Source organism: Schistocerca gregaria, chromosome 2, assembly GCF_023897955.1.
Source record: "Schistocerca gregaria isolate iqSchGreg1 chromosome 2, iqSchGreg1.2, whole genome shotgun sequence".
Taxonomy (NCBI): domain Eukaryota; kingdom Metazoa; phylum Arthropoda; class Insecta; order Orthoptera; family Acrididae; genus Schistocerca; species Schistocerca gregaria.
In genome coordinates this window covers 1,054,127,292-1,054,152,471 of record NC_064921.1, presented here as the reverse complement: position 1 = coordinate 1,054,152,471, position 25,180 = coordinate 1,054,127,292, and the positions used below count along the sequence as shown (strand labels likewise).

The following is a 25,180-nucleotide window of genomic DNA, read 5'->3' as shown; positions in this document are numbered from 1 at the left end:
TATTATTTCGAGACAGATTGAAAGACATTTAAATGAGCAGTAAATAAGATGAAAAGAGTAGTAACTTATATACTGGAAATCTTGAATGAATAATAAATTCAGTAATCATTTTTTTAAATACAGCGATCTTAACAGTTTCAGGGTCCCTCCACCCCTCATTTATTTGAATTCTGAAGTGTTCTAAATTGGTTTGACCAGCAAAAGTGAAAGTCAATATAAAAGTCAAAATTTATCAGTGTTTTGTGTTTATCAAAACTGACATTTTGTGTGTGGCATGAAAGTACAATTTCGAGGGTAACCTATGCACGATTTTAATCAGATTAATAGACAGTATAAAGTTTTGTAGTAAACGTTATAGTGTAGTGTTAGGTACTCGTGATTTTCCATACCAGTACAAAACGTGAAACTATCAGTTCAATAGATTTTCTGATTCTAATATTCTGGTATATTATGCAGTGTTACAACTTGTTGTTTTGCATGAATGTATACCAACTTGTACAGGGAAGAAACTGAGTTAATGCCGAATTAGGCTGGCGACCGTATTTTTGTCACATTGGTAGCATCTTCTGGCTTGCTTTTGATCCATCCTGACGTGTGATGGCATTTCGAACTTACTTGACGGATCATTGTTAGTACAGAGTGGATGTAAGTCTGATATGCCACCATTCAGGTACGCGCGGTCGATATCTATGCGACAGTCCTTTCTCACGAGGTGAATCCCGCTCACTTACCATAGCACAGGCTTTAACGAGTACTGTGCCAGGGATTACAACCCCACTCCTCACTGATGCAGTCCCTACGCTCCTGGCGTCGAACCAACCGGTGCTGCTGACGGGCGGGTTTCATTGGAACACAACATACTGGTCGTCACGCAGATGGACCACCCCCATGCAGTTCAAATGGCTCTGAGCACTATGGGACTCAACTTCTGAGGTCATCAGTCCCCTAGAACTTAGAACTACTTAAACCTAACTAGCCTAAGGGCATCACACACATCCATGCCCGAAGCAGGATTCGACCCTGCGACCGTAGGGGGTCGCGCGGTTCCGGACTGTTTTGCCCCCCCCCCCCCTCCCCCCGCCCCTCCCCCGCCCATTCAGTCGCCGTACGACGGTGCAGCGTGAGACTGCGAGCTTTGCAGTTCTGTTAAATGTGGTTCGAACTGCATTCGCTCTTTGACGTGGCTCCCTTCTTGCCGGCTGTACGACGTAGCGCTAATACGCTGCTGCAGTTGATTCTGGTCAGCTACCTCCTCTCCTTTGGCCTCCAGTGTCTGCGGTTCGAAGCGCTCCCCGTGCACGTGAAACAATGCTGCGAGCAATGCCACACTCCTCAGCTATTCGTCACTCTTCGTCCTTCTTCCAGTGTCACGATGATTATTCACCGTGTGCAGCCACTGTCCGTGGGCCGCGTTGTAAGAAAGAACGTCACCGCAGAGCACCGTAACAGCTCGCTGATTGGCACATCGTGTCTCTTCGCGTTCCTTCAACTGCCTCGTGTTGCGGGGCCAGTCCTATCTGGCGCTACAGTCGCAGGTGGTCCCTTGCTTTCTGTAAACGACTGGGAGGCCACTGGGACTTTCATTTTCACCGAGTTCTTAATACGTTGTGTTACTTTACCTACCTCGTCCTTACTTTCTGCAAAACAGTGTATTTGGGTGTTCTCGCTAAATATTTTATGCTAGTTTGCATACGATTTCTTCTAGACGATTAATATCGAGTACAATTCCATTTTTACAAAGAGCCCCATGATAAGGTAAATGAGCGATATTACCAAATCGATATAACGTAACCGGTGTACACTAATGAAGCCAATATCATATGAACTTGTGTCACCGCATTTCTTTTGCAAGTAGATACAGCACAGGCACTCACCTTCACCATCACCAGTTTCTGTCAACAGATAATCGACAAGCTGCTGCCCGATCTCCGTCATCAGAACGAACATATTCTTCATCTTCATAGAAGTGAAAGCCGGACTCAGGGTGGCTCGCATGTCATGCCACTCCTTTCCTAAGAACAGAAAGAACGTAAAATAATATAATATCAGCTGCATCAAAGCTCAAAGTGTCTTTGGTTCATCACACTGCCACCTTTTTATATAGTTCACGTGTTCGCAATAAGATGAAGCAGCAGGATACTGCAAATAGAGAAACCATCAAAACAGTTCTTCACTTGTATATTTACAGTATATTTAAGTCTCTTACTTGGCAGTAGCAAATGGTTAGGGAATGCTGCAATAATTATATATTTGTATTTGAATATCCGCTGACGAACACATTTTGCATTTACACAAAATTGCACAATAACATATCTAGATATTATGTCATTTTGTAGTTTACTTGTCTTACTGCCTTCTCTATTAATACTCCATAGAAGAAGTAAATATTTCAGAATCGTACCAACTACAGCTGCCAACGTGCGTAACGTAGAACTAGGTGTCCTAGGTGTAGCAAAGCAACTCGAATCACTCAATAACGGTCAGTCTATCGATTCAGATTTATACCAATTAGAAGTATACCTATTAGGAATAGGTATACCTATTAGGAATAAGCTGAAATAATAGCTCCATGCTTGGCAATAACATGCAAGGGCTCATCCGATGGAAGGTCCTTACCTAAGACTGGAGAGATGCGTAGGTCACACCAATACACAAAAAAGGAAATAGGAGCAGTCCGCTGAATTACAAACCCGTATGCCTGACCTTTCCTGTTTGACGTATGTCAGCGTCAGGTGATGAACAAAAGTGATGAATGCAGGTACCACAGGAATATATTAGCCGTTAAATACGGCATACTGTGTGTTAATTGTCTCTCATTGTGCATAACGTCAGCCATATTATCGACCTTGGATATGTACTCGTATCCTGTACCACGACAAAAGGTCTAAAAGACCAGAAATATGGTTTTTGACGATGACATGCCACAGGCAAGTCAGACATATATTTACATTTCAACGTGCACTTGCGAATGGCTACAAAGCCGAACTCACAAAGTGCAAAATAAATGAAAAAAAGAAAAAATTCCTGACGTCGAGCTGCAGTAGGGCTTTCATTTCGTAGCATATCTTGTTTTGACCGTTATGAATTACGTCAAAGAAAACTTCCTATTGATACAGAGCCAGAAAGGATTCAGAAAATATCGCTCGTGTGCAGCGCAACTAGCATTTTCTTCTCTTTAAGTAACGTATGCTATTGACACGGGATCTCAAATTCGTTCCACAACTTTAGATTCCCAGAAGGATTTTCATACCGTTCACCACAAGCGGTTTCTAGTGACATTGTGTACCTCTGGGTCACTGTAACAGTTGTGTGGATGGATCCGTGATTTCCTGTCAGAAAGGTGACACCCCGTAGTACGAGTAGCTGACGAAAGTAAAGCAAAATCGGTCCGTAGCTCGTGGTCTCACGGTCGCGTTCTCGCTTCCCGAGCACGGGGTCCCGGGTTCGATTCCCGGCGGGGTCAGGGACTTTCACCTGCCTCGCGATGGCTGGGTGTTTGTGCTGTCCTCGTGATTTCATCATCATTCATGAAAGTGGCGAGACTGCACTGAATAAAGATGGTGAATTTGTACGGGCGCTGATAACCGAGCAGTTGAGCGCCCCACAAACCATACATCATCATAACAAAATTGATATCTGGCGTTCCTCAATGAACTGGTACAGGCCCTCTGCTGTTAAAAATCTATATAAATGATTAGGAGACAGTCAGTGCAGCCCTCTCAGATTGTCTGTAGGTGATACTATCCTTTACCGTCTGGTAAAGTCATCAGAAGGTAAAAATCATTTGCAAAATGTTTTAGACCAGATTCAAATGGTTCAAGTGGCTCTGAGCGCTATGGGACTTAACATCTAAGGTCATCAGTCCCCTAGAACTCAGAACTAATTAAACCTAACTAACCTAAGGACATCACACACATCCATTCCCGAGGCAGGATTCGAAACTGCGACCGTAGCAGTCGCGTGGTTGCAGACTGAAGCGCCTAGAACCGCTCGGCCACTCCGGCTGGCTATTTAGACAAGACATCTGTATGGTGCGAAAAGTGGCAGTTGACCGTAAATCAGAAAAGTGTGAGGTGATCCACATGAGTACAAAAAGAAAACCGTTTAATTTTGGTTCCACTATAAAGCGCACAAATCTAAGGACTGTCAGATCAACTAAATAACTAGTGACTGCAAATACGAACAATTTAAATTGCAGCTATCACACAGGTAAGCCTGTGCTTAAAGCTAATAAAAGAATGCGTTTTATTGGTAGAACACTTGGAAGATGCAACAAATCTACTAAAGCGGTTGTCTAAACTACTACTGCTCGCCCTCTGCTAGAGTACTGCTTTGCCGTATGAGATCCTTACCTGATAGGATTGACGGAAGACATCGACAAAGCTCAAAGAAGGGCAGTTCGTTTCGTACCATTGCGAAACAGGGCAGAGGTTATCACGGATGTGATACAAAAGTTCAGGTGGCAATCGTTAAAACAAAGGCGTTTTTCGTTGTGGCGCATTCTTTTCAGGAAATTACACTCCCATCTTTCTCTTCCGAATGCGAAATAAAGCCGTTGACGCCCACCTGCATACGGAGACACGATCATCATAATAAAAGAGGAAAAATCAGACATCCCATGGAAAGATTTAGATATTCATTTTATCACAGCGCTGTTCGCGAGTAGATAGGTAGAGGAATAGTGTGTAAGTGGTTTGATGAACCTTTTGTCACGTATTTAGGTGTGAATTCAAGAGCTGTCTTGTAGATAAGGAGGTTCACCACAGAACCGACAAGATCAGTGACCAGAACTGACAGGATGATAGGACATGCATTAATTTTTCCAAGAATAATTTCCATGGTACTAAACAAAGCTATAGACGCTAAAAACTGTATCTGAATCCAGAGATTCAAGTATATCCAACAAAAAACTGAAAAAGTTGGGTGCCGCTCCGATATGAAGAGGTTGGTTGCATCCAACCAGTCAGAAGATAAGTAAGCGAACCGGAATATTTATTATTTTTCTATTCACATTAACAGCTTACGGTTGACAGAAACAACTTAAACTCTCAGCATCTCTTCAAAGTCACGACAATTCATCTCAACGAATACTTTACATTGACCCATACAATTTTTTCACCTTCCGTCAAAAGTCCCTAAATCTATTGCAAGAAGAGGTAGACAGAAAGGATCCAAGCAACTAATAACAATTCTTTGCTTTCTACTGCAGTTTTAAACAACAATGACTTCCTAAGAGAACTATAGCACAGATAAGAGATCCAGCCATCAAACTGGGCCGGCCGGAGTGGCCAAGCGGTTCTAGGCACTACAGTCTCGAACCGTGCGAACGCTACGATTGCAGGTTCGAATCCTGCCTCGGCCATGGATGTATGTGATGTCCTCAGGTTAGTTAGGTTTAAGTAGTTCTAAGTTCTAGGGGACTGATGACCTCAGAAGTTAAGTCCCATAGCGCTCAGAGGCATTAGAACTATCAAACTGGCCTTCAGCTCAAGCATCCCTTTCCATTGTAACGATGACCCTCTCTTCAACTTCATCCATAATCGGCAAAGTAAAATTGCAATGTGTAGCGGATATATTCCGATCTCTGTCTTCCTTTACAGGTTCCACCCTCTACATCTCCCTCTAGTACCATGAAAATCATTCCCTGATGCCTTAAGAGATCTCTCATCATCCTGTCCCTTCTTCTTATCAGTTTCTTCCATATATTCCATTCCTCGCCGCTTCTGAGGGGAACCTCCTCATTCCTTATCTTATCAGTCCACATAATTTTCAACAAACTTCTGTAGCACCACACCTTAAACACTTGTATTCTCTTCTCCTCCGGTTTTACCACAGTCGATGTCCCATTGTCACACAGTGCTGTGCTCCAGACGTAAATTTCCTCCTCAAGACCAGTAGACGTATCCTGGCCAGGAAGGCCCTTCTTACAAGCATGCTGTTTATGTCCTCCGTGCTCCGTCCGTCATGGGTTATTTTGCTCCCTATGTAGCAGAATTCCTTAACTTAAACTACTTTTTCATTACCAAGTATAATTTTAAGTTTCTCATCGTTCTCATCTCTGCCTCTCATTACGTTCGTCTTACTTCGATTTATTCTCACTCCGTATTCCTCATTCATCAGAACGTCCATTTCATTCAGAATATCTAGTAATTCTTCTTCACTTTCACTGAGGATAGCAATGTCAAAGCGAATCTTATTGTCGATATCCTTTTACCTTGAATTTTAACCCCACTCTTGAGTTTTTTTAATTCCGCAATTGCTTCTTCCATGCATAGCAGCAGGGGTGAAAGACTACATCCCTGTGTTTCATCCTATCTAATCCCTGCATTCCTTTCTTAGTCGTCCATACTTACTGTTGCCTCTTGGTCCTCGTACATATTGTATATTACTCGTCTTCCCTATTGCATAGCTTACCCTTATATTTCTCAGGATTTCGAAAATTTTGATCGTCGTCTAACAGATCCTATATTTTCTTTCCCCTTCTACATTATTCTTGCCAGAAACATGGATGTATGGACTGTTAAGCTGATTGTACGATAATTCTCGCACTTGTCGGTTCTTACAATCCTCGGAATTGTGCGGATGATGTTTTTCCGAAAATCTGGTCGTATATCCTCCTCATTTAACAGTGTAATTCCCGTTGCACTCTTTATGTTAGAACGCTTGCTTTCAATTTCACTGAGAGTTGTTTGCCTTTTCTATGTCCTGACTCATTACTTCCGACAGTCATTTCTTCTTCGATTTAGTCATATTTTTCATGTAGCCATTTCGCCTTTGCTTCCCTACACATTCTATTTCTTCATTCCTAAGTTACTTGTATTTCTGTATTCCTGAATTTCCCTGAACATTGCACTTCACTCATTTGTCGATCAACTCAAGTAGTTCATCTTTTACCTATGATTTCTTCGCCCTTACCTTCCTTGTGCGCACTTTTTTCTCTTCGATTTCTGTGATAACCCTGTTTAAAGCTGTTCATTCCTCATCAGCTGAACTGTGTACTGAGCTATCCATTATTCGAACATCTATAGCCTCCGAGAAATTCAATCGTATCTTTTCAATTCTTTATACTTCTCCTGGTCTAGGGGTAGCGTCTTTGATTCATAATCAAAACGTCTTCGGTCCCGGTTTCGATCTCCGCCACTGACTAAATTTTGATAAATAATCAGCATTGGCGGCCGAAGACTTCCGGCATAAGAAGTCAGCCTCATTCTGCCAACGGCCTTGTCAAAGAGGGCGGAGGAGCGCATAGAGGTTCAGGGCACTCTCTTGTCCTAGGGGTGGGAAATTGCCCCTAAAGGCGGAAGAATCAGCAATGATCAACGACATGAGGATGCAGAAGGCAATGGAAACCACTGCATTAAAGACACGTAACGTGTATCCGCAGGACATGTGGCCTGTAGTTGAAGAAGTACCATGATGATCTATCCATTGGCAAAAGATTCCGGAATAGTCCCCCATTCGGATCTCCAGGAGGGGACTGCCAAGGGGGAGGTTACCATGAGAAAAAGACTGAATAATCAACGAAAGGATAATGTTCTACGAATCGGGGCGTGGAATGTCAGAAGCTTGAACGTGGTAGGGAAATTAGAAAATCTGAAAAGGGAAATGCAAAGGCTCAATCTACACTCCTGAAAATGGAAAAAAGAACACATTGACACCGGTGTGTCAGACCCACCATACTTGCTCCAGACACTGCGAGAGGGCTGTACAGGCAATGATCACACGCACGGCACAGCGGACACACCAGGAACCGCGGTGTTGGCCGTCGAATGGCGCTAGCTGCGCAGCATTTGTGCACCGCCGCCGTCAGTGTCAGCCAGTTTGCCGTGGCATACGGAGCTCCATCGCAGTCTTTAACACTGGTAGCATGCCGCGACAGCGTGGACGTGAACCGTATGTGCAGTTGACGGACTTTGAGCGAGGGCGTATAGTGGGCATGCGGGAGGCCGGGTGGACGTACCGCCGAATTGCTCAACACGTGGGGCGTGAGGTCTCCACAGTACATCGATGTTGCCGCCAGTGGTCGGCGGAAGGTGCACGTGCCCGGCGACCTGGGACCGGACCGCAGCGACGCACGGATGCACGCCAAGACCGTAGGGGACCGCACTGCCACTTCCCATCAAATTAGGGACACTGTTGCTCCTGGGGTATCGGCGAGGACCATTCGCAACCGTCTCCATGAAGCTGGGCTACGGTCCCGCACACCGTTAGGCCGTCATCCGCTCACGCCCCAACATCGTGCAGCCCGCCTCCAGTGGTGTCGCGACGGGCGTGAATGGAGGGACGAATGGAGACGTGTCGTCTTCAGCGATGAGAGTCGCTTCTGCCTTGGTGCCAATGATGGTCGTTTTCGTGTTTGGCGCCGTGCAGGTGAGCGCCACAATCAGGACTGCATACGACCGAGGCACACAGGGCCAACACCCGGCATCATGGTGTGGGGAGCGACCTCCTACACTGGCCGTACACCTCTGGTGATCGTCGAGGGGACACTGAATAGTGCACGGTACATCCAAACCGTCATCGAACTCATCGTTCTACCATTCCTAGACCGGCAAGGGAACTTGCTGTTCCAACAGGACAATGCACGTCCGCATGTATCCCGTGCCACCCAACGTGCTCTAGAAGGTGTAAGTCAACTACCCTGGCCAGCAAGATCTCCGGATCTGTCCCCCATTGAGCATGTTTGGGACTGGATGAAGCGTCGTCTCACGCGGTCTGCACGTCCAGCACGAACGCTGGTCCAACTGAGGCGCCAGGTGGAAATGGCATGGCAAGCCGTTCCACAGGAATACATCCAGCATCTCTACGATCGTCTCCATGGGAGAATAGCAGCCTGCATTGCTGCGAAAGGTGGATATACACTGTACTAGTGCCGACATTGTGCATGCTCTGTTGCCTGTGTCTATGTGCCTGTGGTTCTGTCAGTGTGATCATGTGATGTATCTGACCCCAGGAATGTGTCAATAAAGATTCCCCTTCCTGGGACAATGAATTCACGGTGTTCTTATTTCAATTTCCAGGAGTGTAGATATAGTAGGGGTCAGTGAAGTGAAGTGGAAGGAAGACAAGAATGTCTGGTCGGATGAGTATCGGGTAATATCAACAGCAGCAGAAAATGGTATAACAGGTGTAGAATTCGTTATGAATAGGAAGGTAGGGCAGAGGGTGTGTTACTGTGAACGGTTCAGTGACCGGGTTGTTCTAATCAGAATCGACAGCAGACCAACACCGACAACAATAGTTCAGTTATACATGCCGACGTTGCAAGCTGAAATTGAAAAGATATAGAAAGTGTATGAGGATATTGAAAGGGTAATGCAGTATGTAAAGCGGGACGAAAATCTAATAGTCATGGGCGACTGGAATGCAGTTGTAGGGGAAGGAGTAGAAGAGAAGGTTACAGGAGAGTATGGGCTTGGGACAAGGAACGAAAGAGGAGAAAGACTAATTGAGTTCTGTAACAAGTTACAGCTAGTAACAGCGAATACCCTGTTAAATAATCACAAGAGGAGGAGGTATACTTGGAAAAGGCCGGGAGATACGGGAAGATTTCAATTAGATTACATCATGGTCAGACAGAGATTCCGAAATCAGATACTGGATTGTAAGGCGTACCCAGGAGCAGATATAGATCAGATCACAATATAGTAGTGATGAAGAGTAGGCTGAAATTCAAGACATTAGTCAGGAAGAATCAATACGCAAAGAAGTGGGATACGGAAGTTCTAAGGAATGACGAGATACGTTTGAAGTTCTCTAACGCTATAGATACAGCAATAAGGAATAGCGCAGTAGGCAGCACAGTTGAAGAGGAATGGACATCTCTAAAAAGGGCCATCACTGCAGTTGGGAAGGAAAATATAGGTACAAAGAAGGTAGCTGCGAAGAAACCATGGGTAACAGAAGAAATACTTAAGTTGATTGATGAAAGGAGGATGTACAAACATGTTCCGGGAAAATCAGGAATACAGAAATACAAGTCGCTGAGGAATGAAATAAATAGGAAGTGCAGGGAAGCTAAGACGAAATGGCTGCAGGAAAAATGTGAAGACATCGAAAAAGATATGATTGTCGGAAGGACAGACTCAGCATACAGGAAAGTCAAAACAACCTTTGGTGACAGTAAAAGCAACGGTGGTAACATTAAGAGTGCAACGGGAATTCCACTGTTAAATGCAGAGGATAGAGGAGATAGGTGGAAAGAATACATTAAAAGCCTCTATGAGGGTGAAGATTTGTCTGATGTGATAGAAGAAGAAACAGGAGTCGATTTAGAAGAGATAGGGGATCCAGTATTAGAATCGGAATTTAAAAGAGCTTTGGAGGACTTACGGTCAAATAAGGCAGAAGGTATAGATAACATTTCATCAGAATTTCTAAAAACATTAGGGGAAGTGGCAACAAAACGACTATTCACGTTGGTGTGTAGAATATATGAGTCTGGCGACATACCATCTGACTTTCGGAAAAGCATCATCCACACAATTCCGAAGACGGCAAGAGCTGACAAGTGCGAGAATTATCGCACAAGCAGCTTAACAGCTCATGCATCGAAGCTGCTTACAAGAATAATATACAGAAGAATGGAAAAGAAAATTGATAATGCGCTAGGTGACGATCAGTTTGGCTTTAGGAAAAGTAAAGGCACGAGAGAGGCAATTCTGACGTTACGGCTAATAATGGAAGCAAGGATGAAGAAAAATCAAGGACATTCAGAGGATTTGTCGATCTGGAAAAAGCGTTCGACAATATAAAATGGTGCAAGCTGTTCGAGATTCTGAAAAAAAGTAGGGGTAAGCTATAGGGAGAGACGGGTCATATACAATATGTACAACAACCAAGAGGGAATAGTAAGAGTGGACGATCAAGAACGAAGTGCTCGTATTAAGAAGGGTGTAAGACAAGGCCGTAGCCTTTCGCCCCTACTCTTCAATCTGTACATCGAGGAAGCAATGATGGAAATAAAAGAAAGGTTCAGGAGTGGAATTAAAATACAAGGTCAAAGGATATCAATGATACGATTCGCTCATGACATTGCTATCCTGAGTGAAAGTGGAGAAGAATTAAATGATCTGCTGAACGGACTGAACAGTCTAATGAGTACACACTATGGTTTGAAAGTAAATCGGAGAAAGACAAAGGTAATGAGAAGTAGTAGAAATGATAACAGCAAGAAACTTAACATCAGGATTGATGGTCACGAAGTCAATGAAGTTAAGGAATTCCGCTATCTAGGCAGTAAAATATGGCGGAAAAAGGCATTTCTGGCCAAGAGAAGTCTACTAATATCAAATACCGGCCTTAATTTGAGGAAGAAATCTCTGAGGATGTACGTCTGGAGTACAGCATTCTATGGTAGTGAAACATGGACTGTGGGAAAAGCGGAACAGAAGAGAATCGAAGCATTTGAGATGTGGTTCTATAGACGAATGTTGAAAATTAGGTGGACTGATAAGGTAAGGAATGAAAGTGGTTCTACGCAGAATCGGAGAGGAAAGGAATATGTGGAAAACACAGAAAAGGAGAAGGGACAGGATAATAGGACACGAGGGAATGACTGCCATGGTACTAGAGGGAGCTGTAGAGGGCAAAAACTGTAGAGGAAGACAGAGATTGGAATACATCAAGCAAATAATTGAGGACGTAGGTTGCAAGTGCTACTCTGAGAAGAAGAGGTTAGCACAGAGGAGGAATTCGTGGCGGGCCGCATCAAACAAGTCAGTAGACTGATGACCCAAAAAAAAATACTTCCATCTCCCATTTCTTTACTCATATGCTTTCTCTATCTCTTCACCTTCAGCTTGCGACGTCGGTTTGTACACCTGAGCTACTGTTTGCTGTCGATTCTGGTGAGAACAATGGTATCGTAGGTGTGTTAAAACTGGACATTTGAGGAAGAAGACACAAAGTTATTAAAGGCATTGCCTGCCATTAGCCATTGATTTAAATGAAGGGGGAGAGTTGAAAATGCGTGCCAAAGCAGGACACTAACCCACGTCTCCCGCCGACTACGCAGACGCTCCGACCTCTGCGCCATTCGGACACAGTGGTCGCGACAACTGCACGGACGACCCTGGCTCACTTCCAGCCACACCCACAGTCTCAACTTATCCACAATTACTGGCGGCGTTTCAGATGTTTGAAAGTTCAAATGGTTCAAATGGCTCTGAGCACTATGGGACTTAACATCTATGGTCATCAGTCCCCTAGAACTTAGAACTACTTAAACCTAACTAACCTAAGGACATCACACAACACCCAGCCATCTGGCCTGCTGTAATTAGGTCTTAAAACTCTATTAATTTCTTTGTTTGAGTACCCATTCTTTTCGAAGGCCTGTTTCAGATGATTCAGTTCCGCATCCAGCCATACCTCTGAAGATGTCCAACGTAGTATTGGAGGAAACGTTAGGAATAGAAGAATTCCATGGACCACGGCCATATAACCCGGAAGAATTATCAACAACAGTACCATCCGGTCGTGAAGGCCTTCTTGTATGATACAGATATTCGTCTACGGGTGTCAGAATTTTCACGTTTCACAACTGATGCAGCACATCCAGCATGTGAGGCAGTTCTAGCATTCAGAAGGCCACAATCTGCCGTCTTCGAAACTCGCTCAGTTGGCTGCAGGGAGAGCGCGAGCGTCTCCGTGGTACAGCTACCTGCTTGCTTCACACATCTGCACCACACTGCGCCTTCTGGTTGTGAGGAATCCTGTTAAATGGTAGAGACAGATGGCGCTCTGGTAACTATGCCACTACCCTACCTGTTGGCGGACGACGTTAAACCATTACCAGAGTATCTACCATCCCCCACGTGGCACATGTCATCGGATCATAATCTATGTCGTCGTTCCAGGTGTTTTTGTTCCGCATGTGTATTTTGATAATTGCAAACCCACTTAGCAAAAATTATAGCCTTAGTTCCCGTCGACCTGTAATCATTTGGCAGAAGTAAGGTTTCACAGTACAAGCAACGAAAAATATATTTTTTGCCACTGGTTATCCGACTGTCTCTCTGTTCTTCTGTTAAGACCCTTTTTCTCATTAATGAGTAGAGGTACATGTTACTCGTATCGATGAGAAGGAAAAGTCGATGAGATTCTCGATTCCCAGGCTAGATGAACTATCTTTATAAATAGTTAAGTTTGTACAGAGCGAGTCTTACAAGCAGTTAGCTGGATTTGTGTTTCGGATAATGTGTGCAACGTATACTGCTGCGCAAAGGAGCAGATGAATTGAGTCTTGCATTTCATTTCTTCAGAAACATAGGAAATTCTGTTACTGTCTGTGTTTTCACTTGTATTGCAAAATACAGAAAAGCAAACAAAATACCTTAAAGAGAAAGACAGACGAAAGTAGTCTACACGATGGCTGCTTAAGCATAGGTGGTTTTCGCACGTAAATTTACTTCACCACTTTCAGGGTGATCTCAACGACGAGTGTAACTATTTTTATGTACGTATAATTATCTGAAAGAATGGACTGTAGTTCCGTCGTAAGTTGCATTAAAAAGTAGCTTTTTTAATTTCTTGATGGCGACTAGTTTTGGACACCTGTATGCATTTTCAAACCATCCATATCGTAAGTGTGGCGAGAGCCTATGACCAAAAATTGCCCCTGCAGTGATGATCACAGCATCACTATGGCTGATTCAGCAATAGTTAACAGACAGGACAGACACTGGAGCCTGCTGCAAGTTGGTACAAGTATCTTATGACGTTCATAGCTCCTAGTATAATCATCATCATCATCATTAAAGAGCGTTCAGTCTGGAGCATAGTCCTCTTACAAAATTCCTCCATGATCCCCTATTCACTGCTAACATTCGTGCCTCTTCTGATGCTGGCAACAATCAGAGCTCCTAGTATAATAAGGAGAAAAACTTGTATGAGGAAAGCAATTTCTCCCCATGAGCGGCTGACAGTGATGTTAAGATTCGTGGCAACAGGACGTACAAGGATCTAGGTTGTGCTACTGCAATTTCGAAATAAGCACTGAGCGTGTGAAATCATAACCCAACAAACGTGACCTATACACGCTGTCATGGAGGATCATTTCATGAAGGCAATTAAACTATTGTACCTTACAATTACATTTTTACGGTTTTAGACGTGTTTGAGGCAGTATATACTTGGCCAACAAGCTATAGTTTGGTTTGTTTCTGAGTTGAATTTTCAATGCCCTGCCTAAAGCCTACCGGCAACTATTGCACAAAAAAAAATTTCATTCTGAACTCTAGACACGTATCCACAGAACGTCTGGAAAGCTTCAGTCGTAGTGTGGTGGTGGAAGCGCTGGTGGTACTGAATTCTACAGCTGACCTCTACACCACTCTTGTTATGACCCACATATTATACTAAGAAGAAGTCTAATAGTAACCGTGTCTATGAAGGCACTGTTTCGAGATGTTCCGTTATCAGCTTAACACAACATTCTGACTGTATTCTTCTTTAGAACAAACAGGGTGTACTACGTTTTTGCGACAGTGTCACAGCTCGTATAGATGGCCATGGGCAGTACTGAGTGAATGTATACTAGGCATCCCACGACACCAGATAGAACAAGTTTGGTTACTTTGCTTCGTTCTGTTTGCTAGTCAGTCAGACTCAACAAATTGCTGACTCAAATTCATTTTAGTGTCACATATGGGGCGTTCTTCTGTCCACATGGTCCAACCTGTCTGCGCAGATGTGTTTTGAACCCAGAGATATGGGCAATTTCGGTCACACCTCCAACTCCAATTTCAGATTTACGCACATCTCATATCTGCGCAAATCTCTTGTTCTCACGGAACGATCTGTCTGCGCAGATATGATGTGCAGAGACATTTGCGCAAACAGATCGTTCCATGTGGAAGGGCCTTAAGATAATTTTGAAGTATACCGTATTTGTATAAAAGCAAATTAACATCCACTTTCTCTTCTAGTCTACTTGTGGACAGAATATTCTCGCAATTTACAATTAATTTTGGTTTTGTAGGAGATGGAGCAATCAAAACGCAGATGAGTTACTATCAGAGAAAACAAACATAGCGAATCAGAAAGATAAAATGGTATCCTACCTTTCAAGGCGAAAAGCATCTTCTTCAGCAGAGGGTTGGCCTTCTTGCTGTTCGTCTCGAAGCCCACGTGGTCAGTGAAGTGGTCAAAGTCTTTGACGGTAATGGCGCGTATGATCTCCGGGTCCCTGATCATCAGGAGGGGCATCGTGAAGTTGAAGACGCCCGCGTACGGATGCGGGTCGAGTTTGTTGTACAGCTCGGCGACGACGTCCGGGATGGCCTTCTTGCCGAGCGTCATCTGCAGCATGTTGCCGACGAGCGGCAGGGGCCGCGCATAGGGGACGCCGCGGCGAGAGAAGTGCGTGAGGTGGCGGCGCCACAGCGCGGCCGCCAGCAGCAGCGCGCCCGCACACAGCGCCGCCCACGCCGGCCACACGTCACACGGCGTCATCCCCTGCACACCAGACACGTCGCGGGCACTCCGGTGGAGAGAGGCGGCGCTGGGGACACTCTGTGTCCGTACACGTACCCGTGCATCTGCAGCTACAATGATGAGCGAAACGTTATGCCACCTGCTGGCGTTGCAGGCACCTCAAGCGGTAGAAAAAACAAGTAAGCGGAGCTGACACGGACGGAGAACCACCCTAGCGAAGACATGGCCTGTGAACAAGTGTCTGAAAAACGGCGAAGCTGGCCGAATGTTCACGTGCTACTGTCGTCAGCGTCCACAGAAAAGAGGTAGAAGGATTGTGTAACTGCTGCTACGGGCTAAATGGTTAGACGTCCATGATTCTACTCGAAACATGGGGTTCAGAGGCTTGTAGTAGGACAGATCTCTGCCCAAGAACACAGTTCCGGGGCTTGCACAAGTGTTCCATTATGCATTATTGAATACGGAGCTGCGCAGCAGACCAGCCCTACGTGTTCACATGTCGACCCATCGACGTCGACACGTACGACTGCAGTGGACGCGGGACCGTGCGGACTTGGAAACGCGATCGGCTCTACGGGTGAATCACGTCCCTGCTTCACTATGTCGATGGTCGTCTCCACAGAAGCCGTCATCGAAATGGATGTGGGCTCGAAACGTGCAGCACGCCGTGGATGCAGGCTGGTGAGAGAAACGTTATGCTATGGGAGGCATTATCCTGTGTTGTATGGGACCTGTAGTAGTAACCGAAGACACGCTGACAGCCGACAACCATCTGCATCCCTTCGCAGTTGATCTCTTCCCCGACGGCGATGTCATCTTTCAACAGCTTAATTGTCCGTGTCTCGGAGCCCAAACCGTGCTACATTGGTTCGAGGAGCGTTATAGCGTACTCACGCTGATGTCTCAGACACCGCATTCACCTGATGTGAATCCTATGGTACCCATCTGTGTCGCTATCGGGCTCCATCAGGGCGTACGGAAATCAGGGGCGCATTATTCACGCGAATTACGTGACCTGCTTGTAGACATGTAATGCCACACACCTCCACAAACCTACCAACAAAATGTTTGGTCCCTGATACGCGAATTCAGTGATTATTTCATTTAAAAGACGCACAAACAAGGTATTGAGCAGGTGGCCATAACGTTTTAGCTCATCAGTGTACGTACAAACACTGCAAGATACTATAAAGTGTCTGACGGACGGTTACCCTAGCCACTGCTCGTCATTTCCTGTCCTGTTCCATTCACAAACAAAACAAAACAAAAAAAAGCAAGTGTGTGAAATCTTATGGGACTTAACCGCTGAGGTCATCAGTCCCTAAGCTTACACACTACTTAACCTAAATTATCCTAAGGACAAACAGACACACCCATGCCCGAGGGAGGACTCGGGCCTCCACCGGGACCAGCCGCACAGTCCATGACTGCAGCGCCTCAGACCACTCGGCTAATCCCACGCGGCCCACTCACAAACAGAGTGAGGGAAAAACGACCGTCTATAAGTCTCCGAACGAGCCCTAATATCCTGTATTCGTGGTCCTTACGCGAGATGTATGTTGACGGTAGTAGAAGCATTCTGCTGTAGCCTTCAAATGCTGGTTCTCTAAATTTCGTCAGTAGTGTTCTTCGAAAAGAACGTCGCCTTCCATTCAGGGACCCCCGTTTGAGTTCCTGAAGCATCTCCGTAAACATGACGTGTTGTTTGAACCTACCAGTAACAAATGTAGCAGCAAGCATCTGAACTGCTTCGATGCCTTTTCTTAATACGACCTGGTACGGATTCCAGACACTCGAGCATTATTCAAGAATATTCACATTAGCGTCCTATATGTGGTCTCTTTGACAGATGAACAACACTTTCCTAAAATTCTCCTAATGAAGCGAAGTCAGCTATTGGCATTCCCTGCCACAATCCTCAAATGTTAGTGCCATTTCGTATCGCTTTGCAACGTTACGCAAAGGTATTTAAACGATGTGAATGTGTCAAGCAGGACTCAACTAATGCTGTATCTAATCATTATGGTTTGTTTTTCCTACCCCTCTGCATTAACTCACGTTTTTCTGCATTTAGATCTGCCTGCCATTCCATCACACCAAATAGAAATTTTGTATAACACGTCTTGCATCCTCCTACAGTCACTCAACTTCGACACCTCACCGCACGCCACAGAATAAGCAGCAAACAACCGGCCGTCCTGCCCGCCACACTTTTCCTGTGTGTAGAAAATAACAGCACCACCATCATACTTCCCTACAGCACCCCTGATGGTTCCCTTCTCTCTGATCAACACTCGCTGTCGAGTACAACATCCTGAGTTACATTACTTAAGAAGTCTTCGAGAACCCTAATACACCTAGCAACGTACTCCATATGCCCTTACGGTCGTTAACAGTCGACAGCGTGGCACGGTGTCAAATGCTTTCTGGAAATACCGAAATATGGAATCTGCCTGTTGTCTTTTATCCACAGTTAGCATTAAATCATGTGAGAAGCTGAGTTTCGCACGAGCGATGCTTCTTTAAAATCGTGCTCATTCGTGGTCAGAAGCTTCCCGTTCTCAAGAAGATTTATTAAATTCCAAATGAGAATGTGTTCAAGGATTCTGCCGTAGACCTGTGTTAGGGATACTGGAGTGTATTTTTGCGGGTCTGCTCTTCTGTGTGAGTCACCTGCAAGTTTTTTCAGTCGCTTGGGACATTGCGCTCGGCGCGAAATTCGCGATAAATGCAAGCGAAGTATGGCGCCAATGCTCTAGAATACTCTTTGCAAAATCGAACTACCACTTCATCCTGACCTGGCGACTTAAATTGTTTTCAACTCTTTCAGTTGTTCATCTATGACGCTGATGATTATTATTATGTATACCATGCGAGTGTATATTCGGTGGCCAAACGAAGGTATGTTTGTGCGATTCTTCTGTGTGAACGAATTCTTAAACGCAAGATTTAAAATTTCAACTTTTGTTTTGCTATCTTCAACTGCCACAATAGACTGGTCAACAAGTGAGTTAATGGAAGCCTTATCCTACATACCGATTTTACATAGGACCAGAATTTTCTCGTGTTCTCTTCTAGATCTTTTCACAGACACACGGATTTCTGCTAATCTTTGCCTGCGGTAATTTTTGTGATCTCTTTTGAGTGCAACTCTCCTTGCTTCCTCCGCATTTTGCAAATTTCGTCATTAGACTACGGCGGGTCTTTTTCATCCTTAATCCACTTATTAGGCACATAAGAGTGCAGACCACGATTTACAGTCTGTTAAAACCTTGTCGATAATACCTCCACATCTAAATATGAAGCCACCTGATGGTGTTTGACGGAGGGTGCGTTGTGTAGCACAATCATTCCCTAGAGGAGCTAAGCCCTCACCAATACAGGTTTAGAGGCTAGTCAGGTGAAGACACAATTAATAATCCGATCTCGCTAGCGACAGATACTGATTTTACTTATGCTGTAGCGATGATGATGGATATTGCTGGCGGTTTCGATAACCTATGGCGGCAGTCTTTCTTTAGTCGCCTTAGACAACTGAAGTGCCCAGAAGCGCTGTACAGATGCATGAGAGACTACTGGCGAGCGGGACATGCAACGTTGATACCCCCATATATTATCACTAATTTTTGCCGTGACTCACAGAGTGCAAGTCAGTACTTCTCACAGAAATTCATAAATTAGAAAAAACAGTTAACTCAAACAATGAAATGCAAGAAGTGGATAATGCTAAGTTTGTGAGACTACAGGTAGGCCATAACCTAAATGGGAAAGCCCAACCTTAGAACTAATGAAGTGCCTTACATGAAACGTACACATTTCTGTTTTCCGTGTTTATTTGGTTGCTTTAATTTCGTGGAGGTATGTTCCGCCTATGCAAGTAACATAAGGCAGTTTGTTTATAGCAGTACGCGTTTCGATTTCTTTATTTGGGAAGCATCTTCAGCGACGGTTTTCAGCGCTGTTAACTCATGCATGTGGTCCTGGACATGTATTCGTCAGTTTTCATGCTCCAGCTGGCCAATTTCTGGCGTTCTTTCGCCCACCCTTGTCACATCGCATATATCACTTCCACGTTAAATCGGCCAGCTGGAGCATGAAAAGTAACGAATACATATCCAGGACCACACGCATGGGTTAACGGCGCTGCAAATCGCCACTGAAGATGCTTCCCAAATAAAGAAACCGAAACGCGCATGGAAATAAACAAATTGCCTTCTATTGGTTGCACAGACGGAACATACGTCTACGAATACACAATGAGGTCATGGGCTTGACATCAGTACTGAAAACATACCGCAATCTTACAATAACGGACCAAACCGGTAGCAAATTCTCAAACTGCCGGAGTATATCGCATGTCTAGCGAGTGTTATGGTCGAATTTAAAGATTATATTAAATGGCTCTCTGCTTGGCTGGTGTCTCCTGTGAGTGGTCCCTTACTGCCTCTTCACCCCAGTGTAGCGCTCCATTTCTTATTACTCCACCCTCTGTCATCAACTACAGTTTTTACCCTTTTTGTCCCGTATGGTTCTCTGTGCTATCATGGAAGATATTTATCACAAATCCCGATACTGAAATTAAAAATACGAGATAACCCTTCATGCATTTTCTGTAGGAGATTGGGAAAATGCCATACCGAACTCTGGGTGCAGGGATAGATGAAAAAAGGATGTGATGGAATGAGAAGAAATTCTAATGACGAGGCGGACAAAACTTGTACGATGGGATCCCCGCTGAAAAGCAGTCGTTTATAGAAAAAACAGCAGGAAATCTTAACTGAGTTTAACGTTACATGCACACGATTGTAGATCTTTCTAGGACAAACAGCTTCTCTCAGTACTAGATATGAGGATAATCTGCATGCCAAATTGAATTTAAAAAACCGAAATAACTTCTGTGATGTTTTGTCTTTTCAGCATACGACCATAAGCTGAACAAAAAGGCAACAATATTGATGATGTGGCACGTATACTCTACCACACAAGACATTTATCTGAACACTCTCCTGTATTTTCATTATAGCCCGTTGTGCAGAAGTTCAAATACGTGCCGGTATCACCGTCCAGAGTCAAAGGTCTCCGCATGTGCTTCACCGGCGTTCCAGGTTCTCTTTCGTCCGTTTTAGTTTCCTATCTAACTAAGGAAAACATTCGCTTATAACTTTTGAAATCCGTCCGGAGGCGACACAACAGATATTGTATCATATAGACAAATATGTAACACTGAAATAACTCATACATATTTCAGGTCACGTTACTCATTCGTATACTTTTCACTTTCTTCGGACCAGCGTCTTCAGAAAAAGCTCTAACGTTTCGAAGACACAAGTTCGCAGGATTCTCGATGAACTATGACCCTGGATTACAGGGATACGCTAGTGTCCTGCGTAAAATCCCATGTTACTTTCTCTTAGCAATTTTGTGGAGCTAGTATAATAATTTACTGCCAGCTCCACCTGCTTGTTCGTCGGGTATGTGCCTTGTACCATAAAGTTTCTGTTAAGATTGTTTCGACATATCCGTGTATTTTTTGCGAATTAATTACTATAAATCCTGTGACAGGCGAACAAGATCTAACAGCAAATGCAACATTAGTGACAGTGGGAAATGTCTGATGTATGATTCATCATTATTGTTATTATTAGTACTATCGCACTATTATTGCAAACAATGGTAGTAATATTTACTGTTAACATTGCATATGCTGATACATATACTTCTCGGCGGAAAAGAAACAAGGCTCTTCGTATTAGGAGGCTGTAATTTCCGAATACAGAGTCCCCGAAATGTGAGTTTTGCGTGTAGATAGTTAGGATTACACTGAAATACCGTTAGCTGCCTCACCAGAGACCCGTGTGGCAAGCGGATACGTGGTGCGTGACTTGGCGCGCGAGCGTCTGCTCCAATTCCGGCCTGCATCAATTGGAATCGCACCACAACATATTCAGAAAGTAAGAGACCTGTTTCTGCGAGACGGCTGACAGCCCACCTTGGGGACAGGTTGCGCTGCACGTGAGATTATTCTGTCAGAACAGCTGAACATCTGTAAGACGGCGGAGAAGTTTGTGCCATAACTGTTTCAATACAGTCAGAAGTAACAACGCTTGCAAGTTTGCAGGTAACTATAAATGCTTCAAGGCGCTACTAACATTCTTTGTGTCACTGGGGAAGAAAGTAAGCAGCAGTCGTCATAGTAAAATCGTGCTTCTTGACCTGAAATAAAATAATAATGATACTCGACAAGTGTAAGATTAGGTTCTTCTTTTCGATCTGCTGTTTTTATGTTAGTCGGGTGGTCATAAACAGCTCATAAATGGCGTACGAACGACTGAGTACTTCATCGTGATGTTGCTCGATCGTCTGCAACCTGCATTACTTAGGAATTTTTGATTCGCAAGACTTAGCTCAGTGTTATTTCACCCTCTTTCGAAATATGTAAATCAGCTTGAAGGAGCGACGTTTTCTACAGTGGAGCCGATTCAAGCGGAATCGAAGAGAGTACTAAAAAGCCTGAGGAACACCTCTAAACTGCATTTCAACAGAAACAGTGGGATAGTTTTATTCGCTCCCGATACAGAAGTGATTGCTACGAATAACACATAGGTGAGAAATACTAATGTTAATGAATTTATTTCGTAAACTTTTCGATACTTCCTCTTATTTATCGTGGCGCAATAGTACGTGACTCTTTATCGGAGACGAACTATGTCCTTATGCTGTGAGAAGTTTCATCGACGTAGATCAGTGTCGTTTTCCATGAGATTGCGAGAGGCCTCTGTCATTTTCGCCGTCTAATGGAGCTAATTGCTCGTCCACTGTCAGTGGGTTAATCGCTTTTGATGAACTTGTTCTGTACCGAGGACACAGTTCAGGGTCAGAAACAGTCCAACACTAATAGCGCTCGATAAACAATTCCTTAGCAGTGGCAGCAGTCTCGTTTGCTTTTGTGAGGAATTTCAAATACTGGTGTCACAACCTAATGTGTTTGTATCCTCATCATTAATTTCACACTGAAAATAGAGACTATTAGCTACTCTCCTTGGCTGTACCGTAGAACAGGAATGGCGAAAACACGGTCTGCGTCGTATATCGGATGGGGGACTTGATGGTCCACCAACTTACAGTATTCATTCATTGTTCGTGAGGAAAAATATAGGCGAAGTATTGGCCGAATAGTAAACACGTAAAGCGCAGTATACGGAATACGGAAAGCTCTCGTACGTCAATGGGAGGGCGATTGATTAGTGCTGGGGAGAAAAGTCGCGCAGATCTTACTGATTGTTTCCAGTGTTTTTCCAATATCTTCAAAATTTTATACGAAGGAAGTTCCTTGAACGTTGGCACAGTCGGTAGCTTTCCCTAACCTTGTACAATCCAAGCTAGCTCCACGACTCCCATGATCTCGGCAGCGTTTGGACGTACTTTTCTTCAAAACAGTGAACTTGAGCTCTGTTCTTAGACACGATATTTCACAGAAATAACCCGCGCATAGAGGGCAATACTCGGGCATGGCATTCCGCCTTTCACGTCAGACGTAGAGTAGTTCGTCGCTGTAGTACGGAGGTGCAGTGAAAGGACCAGAAATGAACCGACTGCTGGCCGCAGCAGTTGCAGAGCAACCAGTCAATGTCACGTTCTCTGTACAGTCGCGTATTTAGTTTACTTTTTGTACTAGGCAAAATGCACTGAAGTCTTTTATGAAATTATTGTACTGTGCATCTATCTAAAGACGATAATTACCTTGTTCTTTTTCTCCAACAAACGTATGTAATTAATAAACATTACTACAGCAATGAAATATATGAAAAACACGCGTAAACAAGTTTTGGCATTAGCCATACGTGGGGCCACCGTTACCTCACGCAATCGAAGTCAGTGCCTGAACGCCGACAGGCCATTTCACATCAACAGCCCCCCCCCCCCCCCCCACATCCGTGGTAACAACATCAGCTGTAAGAGGAGCAAACGAACGTTTATTATGCTTCACGACAGTGGTCACTATTGCCAACATAACACTAGTTAATCTGAGTAACACAAGTTAGATACAAGGCCTGAAGGGGAGAAAAAGGTGACTAACAGGCCGATAACCACAATATGTGTGGTGTCCCATTTAGCTTCATCATTCTAGATAATGTTTCGTCTAGAAGAAAAAAAATGCATCAAGCAAATATTGTTTAACCACCACGATTAGCTTTATTATAGCTTTGTTAATAAAGAGGATACGAGCAGCGTCTCTACATTTTATGTTCTGTAACTCACTTCTTCTCCTCAAGACCTGTTCAGAAACGTATCACAGAGTACCACTCACTTAAACATGACGTAACACAAAACTGACTTTGGCTCTTCTGTATTCGCGCACAGTTCAGATATCCTGAGTTACGCAACCCGTGCCCTTCCTGCAGTTGACAGTAAACAGGTGGAAACACAAAGAAAACGCACACCGGTCGTTCAGTCAACTGTTTCTAGCTGAAGATTTGTGTGAGTACGATGTACAGCAATGAAGGTGCTCAACATATCGTTTATTAAATGTTATAGTACTGTACTACATGAATCCATATTGTAAATAAGATAACATAATCGCAGTCATTGTTCTGCTAAATTAAATTCTTCACAGATGAGCAACATTTCTATCTTCTCTCGAACTGACAGTCGGGTGTCGATTTTCCTTGACTTTCCATATGTTTATCCAGCAAACATTAGTACCTGCCATGTAACAGGCGAGTCAGAGTCACCTCATTGTTACGTTTTTAATAAGATATGTTTACAAAACGGTAGACTGTGACACGTTTTCGGAATAAAAAATAAATGGCGATGTTTAAAATATATGTTCTGCTGTTCATATTTTCGTAACGTACTAATTTACAGGAGAGGCAGTAATGCTGGTTAATGTCCCCCTGGCAGCTAAACAACATATTCTTGATCCCCTTTTTTTTTTTGTTTTGCTTCTGGACAAAATGTTCTTCGCGGTGATCGACACAAAAGGGACCCATGCCAGAAAACCTTGAGGCTGTCCTCGGAAACTGTAGTCTCTCAAGAAACTTCAGTTACAGCCTATTGCTGAAATACTCGTTTACCTGACGTCAGACATCTTCCAATGAGCCACACAATGCTGTCAGTACTAAGTCAGCCTTCCTAATAACTACACAGGTTATCGAAGTTCCGCCGAACTGAAAAGTTATACCAAAACGCACTCATCCAGTCCAAACGAACTTATCACAAGACAAAAATGCACAATATTGATACAGACCATTACTTAAGAATTGTGGTTGCCTGTCTAGACAGGGAAATACATGGAAATGCGTAGTACAGTGAGAAATACGAACATAAACAGCCGTCAAGGCCCTCTCACCTGTCACGTGGAAATGCACAGTGTAGTGAGACGTACGAGCGTGAATCTCCGTCGAAGGTTCTCTCACCTCGGTAGCTCCTCTGAAGCAATTGGTAGCAGAGGAACCGGTGATCTGTTGATATAGCAAGGCGAGCTTCTGGACAGCGACCAGCTAGCTACGGTGGGGGGAGAGCGGGAGGGGGGAAGGGAGCGGAGGAAGGGGAAGGGATTGATGTCTCGGCAAGGCCACCTGTGGCCTAAGGGACTCACATGACGCAACGGTGAGACGCCTGGTGCGACAGACAACTGAATCTCAACTTCCTTCACTTAGTCACCCACGATTAGCATGCCTTTTTCTGGCACCCTGTCTGCACTCGTGGTGATTAAGTTCAAATAGTAATCCAGAATCATAAC

At 44.2% G+C, this 25,180-nt stretch overlaps 1 protein-coding gene across 3 annotated transcripts in view; it reads right to left on the bottom strand.

Moving 5' to 3' along the window:
- LOC126335581 (cytochrome P450 9e2-like) overlaps positions 1–24,949 on the bottom strand; it is a 57,097-nt gene extending 32,148 nt beyond the window's left edge. The window contains exons 1-3 of one of the 3 annotated variants that reach the window (XM_049999012.1): positions 24,788–24,949; positions 15,066–15,459; positions 1,875–2,012 (exon numbers count right to left, since the gene is read on the bottom strand). In XM_049999012.1, coding sequence (XP_049854969.1) covers positions 1,875–2,012; positions 15,066–15,456 — 529 coding nt within the window. In that variant the 5' untranslated portion in view covers positions 15,457–15,459; positions 24,788–24,949. Of the gene's footprint in view, positions 1–1,874; positions 2,013–15,065; positions 15,549–24,787 lie in introns of all 3 variants that reach the window. The other 2 variants (XM_049999013.1, XM_049999011.1) reach the window with 2 other exon arrangements.
- Between the last annotated feature and the right edge of the window lie 231 nt (positions 24,950–25,180).